This window comes from Dromaius novaehollandiae, chromosome 17 (assembly GCF_036370855.1).
Source record: "Dromaius novaehollandiae isolate bDroNov1 chromosome 17, bDroNov1.hap1, whole genome shotgun sequence".
NCBI classification, from domain to species: Eukaryota; Metazoa; Chordata; class Aves; order Casuariiformes; family Dromaiidae; genus Dromaius; species Dromaius novaehollandiae.
In genome coordinates, this window is record NC_088114.1 from 3,373,056 (window position 1) to 3,391,942 (window position 18,887).

The following is an 18,887-nucleotide window of genomic DNA, read 5'->3' on the forward strand; positions in this document are numbered from 1 at the left end:
CTTTTCATGGGGATCCCAGTAGCATTAGTAATATAGTAGCCTTGGCAAAAAAATACTAGAGATATGTTGTCCAAAGACAGAGGTTCAGCAGATGCTCATTTCTAAGAGTTTTAGCACCTTTTTAGAGACCGATAAAGATCGTTCCTGCTAGGAAGATGCTAGCCCTATTCAGCTTCATTTGAAACAAGGCCCATGGGACTGATTTGGTTGACTTCGGTGTTTCAGCACTTACGAGTCTTTTAGCAAAGACCATTGTGCTGTAATGGTGCATTATGTATCTATGTTTCTTTGAAAGTAAAGATCCAAGAAGAGTGGAAAAACAAACATTTAAGGTTATAGGTAATATCTGGAGTACTGTTGCTTAATCCTCTTAACTTGCTCTTTGTGGCTTCTGTGAAGTTCATTCATAACAGGCTTCTCTCTATAACCTTGACGCCTTTAGTTAGCTGATGATGTAACATCAGTTGTTTTTCTCTTGTAAGAATTCTCAAGAGAGTGAATTTTGGCTTGAGGTGGCTTATTAGACAGGTCCTTGCTGTTGCCCATAAAATCAAAGTACTGCAGTACTTTCTTAGCTCTATGAAACTAGACAAAAAAGGGACAAAAAAGGCTGTCCTGGTTCATGCTTGCCCTGTATATTGAAGATGATGAAGCAAAATGGTAAAAGAGTGGTAAAAGATGCTTTCTTTTAACATCTTTTACAGCTCTGTTACATTTGAAATACAATATTGAAGTGCTTGTATTATGTGGTAAGGAAATTTCATTTACTCACAGTGCCACAGCTGGGGGCCTATTATTGGGAATCCTAATGCTGGTATGGAATCTCTGATTTTGGGAGAAGAGGATGATTGTTTCACTGTGCAAATAAGAGAACTTTGTTCTGCATAAACAAATCACTCACAGATGAATGTGGGTCATACTGTTGACATCCAGCCAGACTATTTAGAGTTATTAAAGAGAAGATGGGAGGAAGGCACTTTGAGCTCTAGGAAGGGACTTTCAGCTCTAGGAAGAATTTGCTAATAATCACTGTTTTCTTGGTATTACTGGACATCTCAACAGGATCAACTAAATGATCCTAATAATTTTGGGGGTTATACTGTACCAGAAACTGATAGCTGCATTTCCTTCTGTCAGGTCCAGTTATGTAAAGGGAATTTAGGTCATAGCTAATGGAATGCCATTGTCCTAAACTCTTCATGCGTAAGCACGCATCCATATTACTTTAAGATGCCCTTGTTGATTGTTCCTGGTATGTGGAATCTGATAGCCAGAGACAGGAAGCATCCAATGATAGACAGTGTAATAGATAACTAATTCTGCAACCTTCAGGCTTGAGTGTCAGGATGTTTACTGAAAACCTGTAAATCTGCTTCTAGAGACAATGAATCAGACAAATTTTCAATGTAAAGCGATGCAATGGAAATAAACTACTAATTTCTGTGTGGTACCTTTTATAATAAAAATCTCTTAAGATCACTTGATATGGTGAAGCCATGAATTTTATTCCGCCCTTTTCTTAAGTTGACAACTTTTTTGCATTACCAGGTGCAAACTTCCTCTAGTTACTGCATCGTTTCTTCATTTTAGAAGAAAAGAGTTAATGTTATCTTTTCCAAACAAAGCAGAAAGTGGTCACAAATTTTTAAGACTTACAAAGCACAGGATTCAGCTGAAAGAAATGCTATAATTCTGTACTTGCGAATCAGCTCTTTTTTTTCTTAAGGATCATTAAATGTTTTACCATTTCTCTTTTTTCCAAAGTAAACATTCCTTTGAGAGAGGGTAAGAGTTTTATACACTTACCTCATTTCTATTGTGGCAGACTCAGCTAACACTTGGTAGTTATATAGCCAATAGTATCGTATTCAAAATTGTTACTTACATATTTGTACAAAATGTTGCTTGTTAGTCATTGCACAACAGCAATGAAATTATCCACTGCTCACTAGATAATACTTCCTACATTTCCTTGTCTATTCCAGCTACTTAATTAGGGAGCTGAAGAATGTTAGCTCTTTTTGACTAGGTCAGGGAAAAACTTTGAATATGTATCATAGTATATGCAGTTGATGGCCACCTTGAAAACAAATACGTATTCACACAAACATGCAAGCAGCAATTTTTGAGGATAGGGTAGGGATGAATATTGTAAAACCAAGAAAGTACTCTGTAAGAAATACATTTTAAAGAGCAATTGCAGGTAAGTAATATTTTTCTTAGGCTGTTGGTAAAATAAGGAGGCTGAAACAGTGACTTTCTAATTAGAAACAATTGAGGTGGCTTCGTGTGCTTTTTGCATACCATAGATTTCTTTAACAGTTGGTGAAAAGCTTTGATAACTTTGATAAAGCTTTGATACTTTTTCAGAGATGACAATGGTGTAGGTATAGAAGGACTTTCATAGAATTTGTGGGCTAAAAATGTGCTTGTATTTTCTCAGGCAGTCTCATAGCTAGCATGAGATGAATTTGGAAGCAATCATTTCAACAAATGTAAAGCTCTTTTTTTTTAAAAAACATTAAAAATGCTTTTGAGAAGCATTTTGTTAAACACTGACAGTATACATAAATGTAAGCTTTCACTTAACAAGTCATCATTTCTAAATAACTTCAGAAAAGCAATTTAAATAAATTCCATCTTTAAAGAGAATATAATATGCATGTAATACAAAGATATCGACTCTTTTACTTTTTTAAGCAATAATTTATAAATAAATGAAACAAGTTGGTCTTGTTTCACTGCCTTCTGAGTAAAGGCAGTATTTGATTTTACTTAAGATTTCTTTAGCATTTCTGTAGAAAAAGAGTTGACAGTGAAACTCAAAGGTTTGAGTAAAAAGTTGGTAAGAATACACTAATGAGGTTTGTTTGCAATAACTGGTGATTTTTTTTTCACTGAGCTCTTAGTGTCTTGAGGTATTAAATATATGTATTATAATTCTTTCTTTTTTTTTCTCAAAATGCTGTTAATCATAGGTGGCCACAGTATCAGAAAAATCTCGCATCATGGAACTAGAAAGAGATCTAGCATTGCGCGTGAAGGAAGTAGCTGAGCTTCGAGGGAGATTACAGTCTAGTAAACCCATTGATGATGTGGACACTTCTCTTTCATTGTTACAAGAAATTAGTTCCTTGCAAGAAAAAATGGCAGAAGTTAGCAAGGAGCATCAGAGTGAGATGAATTCAATGAAAGAGAAGTTTGGAATTAGTGAAGAAGCTCTACAGAAGGAGATCAAATCACTTTCAGCTTCAAATGAGAGAATGGCAAAAGAAAATGAGTCCTTGAAAACCAAGCTTGATCATGCCAACAAGGAAAATTCAGATGTAATAGAGCTGTGGAAATCAAAGCTGGAGTCTGCAATTGCCTCCCATCAACAAGCAATGGAGGAACTAAAAGTTTCTTTCAGCAAAGGTGTAGGGGCTCAGACAGCAGAGTTTGCAGAGTTAAAGACCCAGATTGAGAAAATTAAATTAGACTATGAAAATGAAATGTCCAATTTAAAACTGAAGCAGGAAAATGAAAAATCTCATCATTTAAAAGAGATTGAAGCACTGAAAGCAAAGCTGTTGGCAGTCACAGAGGAGAAAGAGCAAAACCTGGAAAGCCTGAAGACCAAACTGGAAAGTGTGGAAGATCAACATCTAGTAGAAATGGAAGACACTTTAAACAAATTACAGGAAGCTGAAATAAAGGTAAAGGAGCTAGAGGTACTGCAAGCCAAGTGCAATGAACAAACCAAGGTTATTGATAGTCTTACACCACAGATCAAAGCTGCTGAAGAAAAGCTTTTGGACCTTGCTGCACTTGAAAAAGCCAATTCTGAAGGTAAATTGGAAATCCAGAAACTTAGCAAGCAGCTTGAGGCAGCTGAGAAACAGATACAGAATTTAGAGACTGAAAAGGTTGATGGAAGTAGCAAGGTTTGTATCAACATCCATCTTTTAGTTTTACTTTGTTTTTATTTTACATTTGTACTGTTTTAATCTGCTATAGCAAACTCATCACAGAAGAAAAATGTAGTTTTATTAGATGTGTATCTTAGTACCATCTGAGAAGGTTTAGAGAAGGTGTTAAGTGGGTCAGACCTCTAAAAAGCTAGCGTTCTTGCACAGTCCTCACTCTACACCACTTGGCACAAAAATTTTTTTTTATTTCTCTACTTTTTTGCTGCAGGCTTGTGTGTGCCTGTGCTGAAAGCTTTGTGTTATAAACATGCATTTATTGATGTATTGGGGAAAAAAATCCACACACTTTAATGCACAAGTTTTTAACTCTTGGTGGTAGAGATATGCAGATAAACTGACACAGGGATCAATGGGGAGACTTTTCCTCTGATGATAGTCTATCTAGAGAAGTGAAGTATCAAGAGAATCAGTACTTTCACTACCTATCCTCTTAGCAAACAGGATGGTGAAAGAGGCAAGAGAATACTTTAAAGAAATAGAGATCCTGATGGAACTCTTCTTTAAGATGAGGATGTGCAGTGGTGTAGTCTTGGAACCTTTTCACAGCATTTTTGAAGCGCTAACTGCAACGTAATGTATCTTACCGTGCTTTTTCTTGTTTTCAGATGATATGTCTCTTTGAATAGTAAGGTATTCAGCACCCAAAAGTTATTCTACCACTGCAGCTAGGAATAAAAGTGCTAAAATTTCATTTTTGCCCCCCCCCCCCCCCCCCCCCCACTCCCAGCCTCCAACCTCTATGCATGACCTGACAAGCTAGAGCTCTAATTGTAAAAGTAGTGGGAAGGTAACTGGAAGTAGCTTTCCTAAACCGTTCACAGATGGTGCCAAAATACTAGATTTCCATGGACCTTTGGCCCAATTTTTAGAGTTCATGATGGGTTTCTGCACCACCTCTGGGTGTGGTAAAGAAAAAAATTACATCCCCTGTATGTGTGTCATCAGAGTAGCCAGTTGAAGCGTAAATGCTAAATGTATCAATTTAAAAAACAAAAAAAACCCAGTAATACTAATTCAACTGATGTCATAAGTACACTTGGAAATATTTGAATATACTTCAAAATGTCTACCATTAAATAATATTTGCACCATAATTCTAAGATAACTAAATTTGAATTATTATTTCAAGCATATCCCGGAAGAAATTACTACTGTGATGTAGCCATCAGTGGAGACCAACTTCATTCAATTAACACATCATGTTTTTTCCTTCAGTTTTTGGTTTTTTTATTTTCCATCTTACTGTAGTTTTAACATTGTAGTTATGTCCTTCAGATTCAGCTTTTAATTTCCCTATTTTTTTCATTCATGTTTGTAATTTTATTTTACTCCATTTAATCATCTTTGTTAGGCTAGTAATCTGGCCAAAGAACTGCAGGGCAAAGATCAAAAGCTTCTAGACCTTGAGAAAAACTTGAGTGCGGTAAATCAAGTTAAAGATTCTTTGGAAAAGGAGCTTCACATTTTGGTGAGTAATGCTGAAAAATTTTTGACTTTATTCTTTGGATTTTGCTTTTCATGGTAAGAGTATAATTGAAATCTGAGGACCAATTCTGACTCTTCTTAACTGAACAAAACCTTTCAAAAGTACTTTTCTTCATGAAAGGAATGCAAGGTCTCATTACTAAAAGGATCCAGTCTCAGAATGAGAAGAGCATTGCACTTATCTTCTTGGTTATCAGGTGTTTTGCCCAAATAGAACTCACCTGTTACGGATTTCAGATAAAATAATAAGCTAGATCAAAAGCAGCATGCGGCACAAAATTAGACTACTCACTAAGGAACATGTGGCACTTAATTCGTACAACAGATATAATGCTAAAGGCTTGCTGTAGGCATGGGTTGCAAATGGGTTTTGAAGACAGACTTTTTCACCTGATTTCTCCTTTTGAAAATTTAATTGTTTGCAATTGCAGTTGGGTAGGATTCTCCTGCGAAACTACACCAGAGTTAAAAAACAAAGACATACTACTTAGGTTTTAGTGTCCTTGTCATAACATCTTTTCCATGGCCATAGTAACTACTTGAAGTTGATTGAAGAGTCTCACTTATCTTTCGCAGTATCCTACCTTTTCTTTCACAGTCTAGTACCTCTTCTGGCTGGAAAAGCTGGAAAACACTGGTATGAAATTGATTACAGGGCTGCAGGTGTCTACTGAAGCCTTTGAGCAGCATGGATAGCTTCTTAAATTGAGAGGCCCAGAAACCGTGTCTCCCACGCTGGACTGTGTGGCTGCAATTGTGTTGATGTGCCAGCTGATGGAGAAGTTGTTTTGAAAGTTCAGAGATTTGCTTCCAAACAAGACAGGGGAAAATTTTAAAAGCTTGCTTTATGTTGCTGAATGTATCTATGCTGAACTGTAATTCAAAACCTTCAAATCCATTTATGATAGGAGTGAAGATTGATCTATTTTGTACATGAAAAATACTTCAGTGGCTCAATTATACTGTCATTACCAAGCCTTACCTTGGGTTTTTATCCATTTTCAGAAAGAGAAGTTTACTAATGCAGCTGATGAAGCAGAAAATGTTCAAAAAACTATGCAAGGTATGTCTCCTGCTAAAGTAAACAAAGAACTAAAAAAAGTGCAGGAAAGAAATACTGCAAAATAAAGAATTTTTTCATGTGCTTTCAGATTTACACATGGCAAAACAGCAGTATTTATTTCAGCAACCAGAAATAGGATAGGATTACTTGCAGCCTCACTTTTTGAGAGTAATATGCCTTGCCAAGGAATGGTTTGAATCTAAGTAATTACTAACTTCATCTTCAAAATTTTACTTCCATAGAAACAATAAAGAAACTAAGCCAAAAAGAGGAGCAGTTTGCACTCATGTCTTCAGAACTGGAACAGCTGAAGTCTAATTTGACAGGTAAGGAAGTAATAAAATGGAATGTTCTGAAATATGCATCAGCTTTGTGCTTTCATGTGGCCTCCTCCTCAGCTCGACATGTCATAGTATGTAATGCTTTCACAAATGCATACGTTTTACTTAATTAAAAAAAAAAAAAAAAAGCAGTGTTTCTAGGCGGAAAGTAAGTCTTGTGGCACCATGTACAGTCACACAGCAAGGTGACCATGGTGTTAAGGAAACAGTCCAGTAAGGCAGGATATTTCCTGGCTAAGTGGGTTCTGAATAAATAGTTAAATTCTTGCTTTAACATTGCAACAAAATCATGCCATGATAATGGCCCAGTGCTAGAGAAAGGCTTGGGACTGGATTGAAGCATTTAGAGTTTAAGATGATTTAATTCACAGAAGTGTTGTACATAAATAGTGTTTTATTTTGAAGGACATCTAGAAGAGTCTAAAGTAGTTTGGTTGTCAACTTCCTCCTGTCTCGTAGGAGGGAAGCTTGCTATATCACTCTAGTCACTAGTCAGTTTAAGATCAGTTTGGGAAGAAATTAGGAATGATTATGCACCCTGTAAGCAAGCTTCTCAAGGTATCATTAAGACTCAAGGAGTCATCCCAAGGGCTGTTCTTGCCCTTGGTGGCAGTGCCTGTCTTGAATGTATATGGAGTCGGTTTTCACTCTAATTTCATTTTGCTTACGTTGTTTGTTTTCCACTGCTCTGCTAAATAATTGGTCTGTTGTTTTGCCTGCAAAACGCACGTGCCACTCACTGTATTGCTTGATTACTTGATGTTGCTTGATTGCTCTGACAGGGGTAGAACTCATACCAGCTGCTTATGGCCTATGACCTAAAGCTAAGTGAATCATTTCTGAAGGAAAGAATTCTTGACTAGTTGCTTTTCTAGTGTTTCCTAAAAGTTCTTCACCTTTCCTACAGCTCACAGTGCAAAGTCCAAAACTGCTTGTGATTTTTAATTTTAGAGATTGAATTTGCAAGGCTTTTAGCATCAAGAGTACACTCTTTATAATCTTTTATGGTAATCTAGCTATTTTGTGCATGCCATTTCTCTTAAATTTATTATGCTACTAACCTTTGTATTACCCAGTTATGGAGAAGAAATTGAAGGAGAGAGAAGAAAGAGAACAGCAACTGATTGAAGCTAAAGTCAAACTTGAAAATGATATTGCAGAGATCATGAAGTCTTCAGGAGACAGCTCTGCCCAGCTTACAAAAATGAATGATGAGCTACGCTTAAAAGAAAGGTATTCCACCATTGTCAGAACACTTTCACATTAATTCTTAACTGCTGTACTCCGCTCTTCTCATTTTATTCCTTTATAAATGGCTTAACAAAGTGCTCCTGAGTATGACATTGATATGACAAGTGAGCTTCTATCAAACTAAATTCATTGAAATCGTCTGCTCAAAGTGATTTGAAGAGATGATTGCTTTTAGAATTCTAAAATTCTTATGTAAGAATTTTTACTGTCCAGAGTTGAAAACTTTAATAATCTGGACTGCTTCATGATTATGCTTCTAATTATTTGATTACCTGATCAGCTGGTTTAATTTGGATATAGAAGAGTCTTGGTTCTCTTACTTGACTTGCAAGGAGAATGTGTTTTGTTTCAAATAAAAACTATCTGTAGAATAGTTGTTCCTCAGCTTTACAAAACCCTGGACCGTGGAGACAAGGTAATTGTGGCAGCAGTGTTGCTCTGCAAATGCTTGGTCTCATTTTTGTATATTTAATTTAGCAGAACATTCTCTGTATGCTAAATAATTAAACCTCTTTTTTAATGTTTTGAAAGATTATAGAACTTTAGCGTAATTTAGAGAGTCTTTCATCTCTGCATTCATCATGCTATCAGAAAAAAGTAATGTCGTTCTTTTACTTGGTCTTTTTAGGCAGTTGGAACAAATACAACTTGAGCTTACAAAAGCAAATGAAAAGGCTGTTAAGCTTCAGGAAAATGTGGAGCAGACAACACAGAGAGCTGAGCAGAGTCAGCAAGAAACTCTCAAGATTCATCAAGCAGAACTGAAAAAAATGCAGGATCAACTAATAGACCTGGTAAGAAGAACTTCAAAATAGCTACGTGAAGAATATTGTAACACTACATCTCTGATTGTATTCCAATTGTTTTATGTTCTGTCAGAAAAAGCAAATTGAGACTAGCCAAAATCAGTATAAGGATCTTCAGGCAAAATATGAAAAAGAAACTTCTGAGATGATGACTAAACATGAAGCAGATATCAAAGGACTTGAGCAGAACTTGTTGGATGCAGAAGAGACGTTGAAAATTGCACAAAAGAAAAATAATGAGTTGGAAACACAGGCCGAGGAGCTGAAGAAACAAGCAGAACAGGCCAAAGTATGTATACTTTGTTACTCTGCAAATAATTTGAAGTTTAATTCTTTCTGTTTCAGTGAATTGCTCCTTTTTGCCTGGCTGCATCCTTTTATAGTAAGCTTTTTGCAGTGTTTCTTCTGTGAACTTTTCCAGCGTAGAATAACAGTGGTTGGGAAACTGAAACATATATGACTAACTGGTTTTCTGTCTTCTCCATGTTGCACTGAAGTATCCATGAAATATGGTTCTTTGAAGTTAACACTTTATGTTCATAGATACCTGATTCAGCACAATCAGTTGGAGCTATGTTCCATTCTCGGTGTTTAAATGCATGAATTTAAATAAAATATGTTATGAAATTTTCATTTAGAGGTGTTACACACCTGAAATTTTGCTCTGTAGTATGATCCCATGTTATGTGCAACTACTTTGTATGTAGCTTCACGTGAATATTTTTCATTTTTTTCCCCATTTCTTTGACATTGGTGCTTGCTTTTGTCCCTCGTTAGTTATTTGCTATAATTTATTTTTGTATGCTTTAGCAAATCTTTAGTGTATAAATTGACACACAGGTTAATTTTAAATACATTTCTGATGCAGCATTTTGAAAACATTTTATAACAATGTGTCTTTGACAGAATCTCGGAGGGAATTAGTTACACAGGGTGACTCTGAGTATTGGAAGTCAGTATCTTATTAACTCCCTGCTTTTTAATTCACTTAAATTCTGATGAAATCATTTTGTGGCTCTTGTTTCTGAATAACTTTGAGAAGTTCATTGGTAGTAGTTTTATAAACAAGCTGAAGTCTTGTATGGAGGAACATTCAAGGGTGATCTTTTTTCATTTAAACTCTGCAAAGTTTTTGTGCAGATGATTGGTGTTTTGTAATGAAATATCATTGGTGGCAATCAGCAGGTCAGATTGCACAGGGACTGTGTGTCAGCATATACACTTTTTTTAAAACTTAAATTCTAATAGCTCTGTTTGCCCTTAATTCACATTTCTTATTTGTCTGCTTGACTTCATTTTTGTTTTCCCTTCTCCCCAACTTTTTCTTTAGTCCTTAACCTCTGTGTTAGCATCAGCCAGAAAAGAGATTGAACTAATGTCAGACAAGATGAGGGGTTTGATATCAGAAAGAGAGACTCTGGCTCAGGAGGGGAATACTTTAAAATTAGAGAGAGGTTCATTGTTATCAAAACTTTTAGAGTTGGAATCCAAGATTATGTTTTTGCAACAAGACCAAGAAAAGCTTTGGACAATAAATGAAGAACTTAATTCAGAAAATGAAAAAATCCTAAAGGAAAAGGAAGAAGCCGAGGCTAAAAGCCAGCAGAAAAGCACAGAAAAGATGGCATTAATTTCTGAGAAAGGCAAGTTACTCTCTGAGATAGAGGCAGCACAGAAACATCTTCTGAAGATAACTCAAGAAAATGCTGCTCTCCAGTCTGCAGAGTCAACCTTGCTCCAACAGTTAAAAGAACTTGAGGCCAGCAAAGATGCCATGGATATGGCATGTCAGACGCACATCAGGGAACAGAAAGAACTGGAGGATTATCAGAAGAAACTTTTAGCAGAGAATGATGCACTTGTTAAAGACAAGGATAGTGTCATTCAGAAGCTGAAAAGTTCTTATGAGGACCTGGCCAGAGATCAAAGAGAGCTGCTGCAACAAGTGTCAGTTCTGACTACAGAGAGAGATTCAGCCCTAGGACAATATTTGGATCTTGAAAGTACGCATATAGCCTTAAAAAATGAAACAGACCATCTGTTGCAAGCAAGCCAGAGTCTGCGGTCTGAGAAGGAAGAGCTCCTTAAAGGCATAGAAGAGCTGCAGGTGAGCTTAGCCACTGCTGTTAGTGAAAACCAGGCTTTAAATGTGAGAGCAGAAGAGTTGCAAACGGAACTAGAGGCTGAACATAAAGAACTTAAAAAGGTGCTAAAAGACAATGTGGAGCTGAAGGCTTCCCTTGATAGCTTCTCTCAGCTTCTTGAGGAAATTAAGGCCTCGAGGGAGATATCTGACTCTGAATGTATTCAGTTACTTCAAGAGAAGGAGGCTCTGTCTTCATCGGAACGAAGGCTTTTGGCTGAAAGGGAGGAACTTTTAAATGAAAATAAGGCAATTACTGAAAAACTTGCTAAGGCCACAGCAGATGCTGCACTTGCTGAAAGAGTCCTTACTGAGAAAATCAATGAACTGACCTTAGAAAAGGAATCTGTTTTTTGTAAGTCATTGCAGTTTGAAAAACAGAATGAAGCTCTTTTCCAAGAGAAGAATGAATTGGAGAGCAAATATTTGGCACTTCTTGATGAAAGCGAGTCTTCTGCAAATGCCATTTCTGACATGAAGAGAAAACACGAGCTGGACGTCTCAGCCAAGAGAGTTCTGGTCCAAGAGAATACCACACTCCAAGACTCCATTGAAGCCCTCAAGGAAGAACTAGACAAGAAGATGCTGGAAAATCAAGAGCTAGTAGCCTGTAAAAGTGACCTTTCAGATCTCCTGAAAGAGACTCAGGATGCCAAAAGAACATTAGAAAACGAACTGTCTGCCATACTGCATGCCAAGCAGGTCCTGTCATCTTCGTTGAAGACCTGTTCCTCTGATAGGGAAGTGCTGACTAGAGAGAGGACTGAATTGCAAGATAAGTGTCAGAAATTAAATGGAGAGGTTGAGATTATGAAAGAAAACTTAGCCATAGAAAAGGAAGCTAGGAAGCTGGACAAGGAATCCTTTTTGTTGGAACGTATGGAACTTCAAAACAACATCAGCTTCTTAGAGAAGGAAACGGAAGAGCTGAGAGAGAAAAATAAAGAATTGCTGACTGAGAAAGAACTTTTGGTTCAGGAGAAACAAAAATCCGAATCTAAACTGGAGGAAATAATTAAAGAAAAGGAAATTCTCAGTGCAAAGACAAAGCAACTTGCTTCCATTATCGAACAGCTGAAGAGTGACTTTGCTGCTTTGTCTAAATCAAAAGCAGAGCTCCAGGACTTGCACAGCTGTCTCTCCAAGATCCTAGAAGATCTTAGAGACAGTCATGAGGTGACAGAGAAGGAGAGGATAAAGCTGCTCCAGGAAAATGAGAGCCTGCTTGCTGAGCAGAAGTGTCTGGTCATCATTAAGGAAGAAATACTAAAAGAGAAGGAGAAGTTCTCCAAGGACTATTATAAACTGCATGAGGAAGTAGCACTTTTAGCACAAAGTAATAGTGATCTCTCAGGCAAACTACTGGTCTTTCAGGACAAAAATCAGAGGCTGCTGGAGGAGATGAATAATACGGCTTTGAAACTAAAAGAAACTGAGACTCTTCAGGCCCAAACAGTAACACAAAAATCTGAGGTATTGAAACACATTGTTAAACAATCAAGTATGGTTATACTAACACTGAGCACTAACTCAATGGTTTCCTATCTGCACTCCATTGCACAATCAGCACTTCATCTCGGGGTAAACAGGCTGCAATTATCTTTCATCTCAGTATATTACCTTGTTTATTTCAAATTGTGACAGAGTCTGAAAGATCCTTTAACAGCTATACTATTTTTTTAAATCGTGTCTAAATATGTGAGCCTATGTTGTCGCTGAATGTTGCAAGAAAACAAAGTAAACTGTGAATAAAAGGAAGTTTTCTGACTCTCATAGAAGAAACTGAGCAGCAGCTTCTGTTGAAGTACTTTGCAGCTTAATAGCTAGTGTAGGAATAGATATGGTTTTAGATTAGATCTTTGTGCAATTTTATGTTAAATTAGAATGAATACTATAAATCTGAGCTAAATTTGAGCTACTCAAAAAATATGAAACAATATATTGCTCCTGTAAATGCAATTGGATAAAAAGTGTTGCAAGAGAACCATTTAAAACTTACAGGACTTTCAGACTGTTAAAGACAATGGCATCTCTGGTATTCTTTTTATTCACAGAAGCGTTTTGTATTCACCACCAACAAATTCTGAAATAGTATTTTGAATTTCGGCTTGTGTAGCTTGAAACCCATGAAATCACTTACATTTTTATAGAATATCTAAAATCCAATTTATATTGTATTATGCCTACCTAGATATTTTAATATACTGAAAGTGTTTTGTTTCATGACGGTTAATCATAATGAAGAGCACTGCAGTAATGTGATATTTGGCTTTACCTCCTACTTAAATTTATTTTCAATTAATTTTAAACAGCTTTTTATAATTCCACATTTTCTGAAAATACAAGCAGTCTGTTGGAAGTGAATATCTGTTGAACTACTACTATTGTAAAATGTTTGGAAATCTAAGAGTAATCACAGAGGTTATAATTAGAAATCCAAGAACTAAAAAAGAAGCGGGCTTTCTCAGTGATCACACAAGCATGGGGTCATGACTGAATTTTTTGCATGGAATTAGACCTTCTCATGTCCATTTATTTTATACTTTATGCAGCTTCAGAATGCAAGTATTCTCAATTCCCTTTATGAAAATAAAGTTCTTCTTTAAATGGAAAACAGATGGCAAACAGTGGAGTTCTGCATAAAGTATTGTGGTTAGTCTTTTGCTTTTGGAGGGACCTGTCGGTAATACTTCCTTTCTCCATTATATTTAGGCTGCTAAAATGGCAGAAGATGCTTTTCAGATTGTGGAGCAGGTGACCAAAGAGAAGGATGCCCTTCACAAAGAAAAGATTGAAACTTTGGCCTCTTTGGAGAACTCTAGACAAACAAATGAGAAGCTGCAGAATGAAGTAATCACATTTAAATGCTTTTATATGAAAAGTTTTACCTACCTCATAAACAACTTTGATCTTTCTTGCAGTGTCTCTGCAATTTATGGGAAATCTATGTTATAGGCTTTGGTTATTTTCTGGTATGAAACAATGCAACAAAGTTCTTATGGTACATAGCAAAAAAATAGCACAGTGACAGCTCATTAGTTTAAGCAAATCTTGGCAGATTTGGCAAGATGAGGAGTCTAGGTTGTACACTGAAATAGGTAAGGGTATGGCAATTTGTCAGGTAATATGTAATCTTCTGTGTGTCTTTGTTTTTTCCTGTAGAATTTAGTCATGTATTGAGTTACACATACTTTGACTTGTATAAAAATCAAATTGAAATTGTACGTGAGATGATATTTGAATACCATTTTTCTGAGGGTGCATGACTTAAGGAAAAACTAAAGTGCAAATTTAGCTTTTCACTAGGCAATCCAGAACCCTCTGAAAGACTGGTAACAGCACAAGAACAAGTATTGAATTAAAGGGAATGGAGAAAGGGAAAGGGAGTGGGCTCCTTGCTGTGTATGCCATAACCTTGACACATGCTGTAGTGTCTTGATTTCTCCTTTGAAACTTATTTTTCCCCTCTTTCCTATTCATCAGAATTATGCTTTGACAAGGTAAGAGTTCCTCTGACCTGGGTACTACACAAATGCATACATGGGCATGACTGTCCCAAAGAATCTTACAGTCCAGCAAGTACAGCATTTCCTCTAGGGGTGGTTCTGCCTCGGGGCAACCATTCTTCGGTCCATCCTCTCCCGCTACTTTGAGATACTTCAGGGTTTGGTGGGCGAAAGTGTCCTCACTGGTCTCTTTCCCACTCTTTGGCCCGAGACTCTGTGGTCTAACATTGAATTGGTAGCTTTTCTGCAGATCCTAAGCACACTGTGGCCTCTTTCTGATGGTTCTTTAATCTTTTGCAGCCCCTGTAGTAATGGGTAGTGAACAGCTGGGCTAACATAAATGCCACAGCTTGTGCTGAAACACTAGTGATTTCCAAGGAGAACTGATGGCTTGGGAATTAAAAGGGATGACATTAATAATAGTAGCAGTTCACTTTCTGTATTTTTTTTTATTTTTTTTTTTAAAAAAAGGTCTGTAATTTCATGAGAGTAGCTGAAGATAATCTGTTATGTAAGATAACGTGTCACTGAATGTGAGCAAATGAGATTCACAAGCTCACAGTATTTATATGTTAGATGCAAGCGCAGTAGACAGAAAAGATACAACAATTGCCCCATGCAGCAAGATTTCCCCAAGGAATGGATTTCCTCTTGTTGCAAGTGCAACATTCAGCCTACTGTTTCTCAGAAATTAAGGTATAGTAAAGCAGAGCTTTTTATCAGTTACCTTAGAAGAATAAAGTTCGGGGGAGTAGCTGGTCTCTGGTCTTAGCAAGAAGTGTTAAATTATTTTTAAAAAAGAAAAGCATTGAGTTGCATAGCATTTAAAATGGGGTTGCTTTGGTTACCTGTTATTTCAATATCTATACATCAAATTACTGTAAGCAGGTCTTAAATGGACTTCTGATTCTTTGTACTGCTGGACTTTAAAACAGAAAGGCTCATTATGTTCTTTTGTAACTGTTTTGACTTTATTATGACTATTTTAGTTCCATAAATGATTTTTGTGACAATTTTTACCACATTTCTTGTTAGATGAATGCTTCTCATTGCAAACAGCTGATCTATTTTAAGTGGTAAAGATGAAAAAGTTTAACAGCTCAACTCAGGCTTCCGTTTTTCTGAATACCTTTTCCAAGTGCTACACCTGAGAATTATACAGTTTCATTACTGTAACGAGTCCTTTTCTTCCTTCTTAAAGTTGGACATGCTTAAACAAAACAACTTGAAAAATGAAGAGGAACTTAATAAATCAAAAGAGCTTCTAAATCTAGAGAACAAGAAAATGGAAGAATTTAGAAAAGAACTGTAAGTATTTCAGTGTTTAACCTGTTAAACCCTTGCCTTGTAGTTACGCTTACCTTTCATTTAAAAAAAGGTTTTCAGTACATCCCCAGTATCCTTATAAACAAGTATATTAGGTCAAAATTAAATACCAATTTGACATACATAAAGTTTGAAGTCAGAATATGGCTCCTGAATTGCTGGAGGTTAGTGAAGCAAATGCTTCACTTCAGTGATCATTGTTTGAAATAATTTGTTTGTTGGAAGAAGTATATAGTTCTGCCACCTGAGGGCACCAGATTGTTTTAAAAGCTTTGTTATAAATGATTCCTGTTTTGGATTTTATTACAAGTGTGCTTGAAGTGTTAAGTGGTTTTGTTTATATAAAATGTGGTTCTACTTTTATTTTTCATTAATTACTTTATCCAGTTTATTCCAACTGCCATACTGTGCATACATCTTCTAACTGGTACTGTACAGACTCTGTATATAGCATGTAAAACTGCAGTTAATTGCGTATCAGTAAAGCTGTGTCCATCTCAAGACAGTATGTTCTTTTCAAATGTGTTAACATAGTAAAATATCACTAGAGGTCTACTAAAATCTGAAATATATTTTGCAAACATTATCTGACCGTATTTCATCAGGTGACCATAATTCATTATGTGACCTTGCGAGGGAATCTGTAATTAGAAAGATGCTAAGCAAGGGTGTGAGGCAGGCTGTTTTGTAGTCTGGGCTTGCAGTATTAATGTAGTCGATTTTTCTCACAGGAAATGAATACAACAAGTTTTCAAAATATATTAAAAAGGCGGGGGGAAGCAGCAGCTGAATTTCATGACCTGACTTAAAACCCTAGGTTCATGTTTCTGTTGCTGTTTTACTGCTAACCTGGGAGTTAGCTGCTCTGAATGAGGGATTAAAAAAAAAAAAAAAACAACTTTTGCTTTTCATTGTAGACATTCTTGGTAGTGTCAAGCCCCCTTGCTGCAATTTGACCCACATGTTTTATCCTTTAAATAATGAGTTCTTAACTGATAGCATACAGTGTGAAATTGAGATTTGCATCATGAACAAACTACCACAAAATAACAAATTATTGTAAATTGGCTCTTTCGTAGTCATAACTGTCCATGAGCACGTTCTTACTCAGCAGCACCATGTTATTAATATATTAATTTTAGATAACTTCTTTCATTTGGGAAACTACCTCTTATATACCATAAGCCAGCGATGTGTGACACTACAAACAAATTAACTGCAAAGCATCTAATGGGAATTAATTGCTATCCTGTGGAATCTTATTGTATCAAAGCTTTTGGTGTATCATCATGAATAAAAATCCAGCCTGGTTATATCTACCCTGCAGTAGTAGCTGCATAACCCCCAGCTTTCAGAGATGTAATGCATTAAATAACAAGCCTCTGTTCTCCTTTGCACTCTGAGAAGGATTTGGTGACTAATGGAAGTGAGAGCTGGAATCTGGAATTTGAACTGAAAACTAAGAGTAGCTTTGACTTTATTTATTTATTTATTACTTCCATAAGTGATTTTGTTGATAGTTTTTACCACTGGTCTGAGATGAGGGCAGGCCACAAAGGAAAGAAAAACACAGAATTAATGCTAAGTTTCTGTGTAACTGGCAGGTTTTTCTGCTTGCTTTTAAAAAAAAGCTGAATGTCTGTATAGAGAGAAACCTCCTTTACAAACAACAGGATTTAATTCCATGAGCAATTACTACCTGCCTCAATGCTTGTGGGAAATGCCAAAGCAAAATAATTCTTTCCAGACTATTGGCTGTAATGCCGGGGCAGCAGGGGGTAGCAGATTCTGGTTTCAGGGGAAGACAAAAAATATTAGACTGTAATTTGTCAGGCAGAAATTATTTATAGAAATTACTTCCTTGAAAACCCTCAGTACTGAAAGGTTTTCTCATGATCTTGATCAATTTGTGATTGTGGTTTTTTTTTGTTTGTTCGTTTTTTTGCATAAGGCAAATCTTAGTCATAGACATTTGCTGAATGTGGTCTCTCATCGCCAGTGGTATGAGGAGACATTGCGGATATGTGGATGCTTGTCTAGTTCATTTTTAATTGATCTTTGTTGTCATAATAATTATTCTATTTTATTTTTTAAGTAAGGAATTAGATTGATAATAGGCATTTCTCGATCAGCAGAAGTGCGGGTAGTGAGAACACCTTTGAGCCTTGCCTTTGTGGAGGGGAGCAGAGGGGAGACTTCGCCCACGGGAGCTTTGGCTCTAGGCAGGGAGGTTCTGCTGCTGCTGGAGCAGTGCCTTATGCGGGGGGAGGATATTACAGGGGGACTGGTGTGTTCATAGAAGTGCTTACCAAGCTTGCCATGTAGAACTAGGCTTAGGTAGTGACACTAGCTGGGTGTTGCATATTCATTTAGTATTGCATACTGTAAAGTGCTCTTTCAGCTGTCAGTTTGAGATTCCTTGGTACTAAAAAATGGTAGGGAAGTATTTCATGCAAATTGACCACAGTATTATGTGTGTATTCTTTTTTTCTTTTTTTTTATAGTGCTCTAAACTTATACTTTAATGCTAAAAGCAAAAAGAAGAGAACTGATAAGTACTGCAGTTCAGAAAACAATTGTGGTTAAAAATAGGTATATTCCTGCATCAGCAAGTACAGTCATACCAAGATAATTTATTTCAATATTCAGTGATGTGAGACTGCCTGTTTAATCTAGTCAAACTGGTCCTTATTAATCTAAAATGAAAAACTCCACTGGAAATTCGTCAAGGTGGAACCTGAAAACTAATGAATTGATATAGCTGGAGCTCAGAGATTGAGGGAATGGTTGGAAAATCTGGGTTAGCTGTGTTACATTATAAAGACTGAATGTACATCAGGCTTCCCTTTGCTTACATGTGCCAAACGATCGATAGACCCATGTTTTTATTTTTCGAAGTGTCGAGTAAGTTTATGGCTTATGGATTCTTCTGCCTTCCAAGGTCATAAAAATATTTTTAATATTCCAGTCAGGATTTAACTCTGTGTAATATTGGCAC

The 18,887-nt window shown here is 36.5% G+C and overlaps 1 protein-coding gene across 9 annotated transcripts in view; it reads left to right on the plus strand.

The window, feature by feature from the left end:
- The window catches only part of CLIP1 (CAP-Gly domain containing linker protein 1), an 87,309-nt gene that overhangs the window by 51,764 nt on the left and 16,658 nt on the right, over nucleotides 1-18,887 (plus strand). For 7 of the 9 annotated variants that reach the window (XM_064521953.1, XM_064521952.1, XM_064521957.1 and 4 more), the window contains 8 exons: nucleotides 2,979-3,923; nucleotides 5,320-5,436; nucleotides 6,459-6,516; nucleotides 6,759-6,842; nucleotides 7,934-8,090; nucleotides 8,737-8,902; nucleotides 8,988-9,203; nucleotides 10,245-12,713. In XM_064521953.1, coding sequence (XP_064378023.1) covers nucleotides 2,979-3,923; nucleotides 5,320-5,436; nucleotides 6,459-6,516; nucleotides 6,759-6,842; nucleotides 7,934-8,090; nucleotides 8,737-8,902; nucleotides 8,988-9,203; nucleotides 10,245-12,698 — 4,197 coding nt within the window. In that variant the 3' untranslated portion in view covers nucleotides 12,699-12,713. Of the gene's footprint in view, nucleotides 1-2,978; nucleotides 3,924-5,319; nucleotides 5,437-6,458; nucleotides 6,517-6,758; nucleotides 6,843-7,933; nucleotides 8,091-8,736; nucleotides 8,903-8,987; nucleotides 9,204-10,244; nucleotides 12,714-13,769; nucleotides 13,908-15,764; nucleotides 15,872-18,887 lie in introns of those variants that run through there. The other 2 variants (XM_026114494.2, XM_026114501.2) reach the window with 2 other exon arrangements.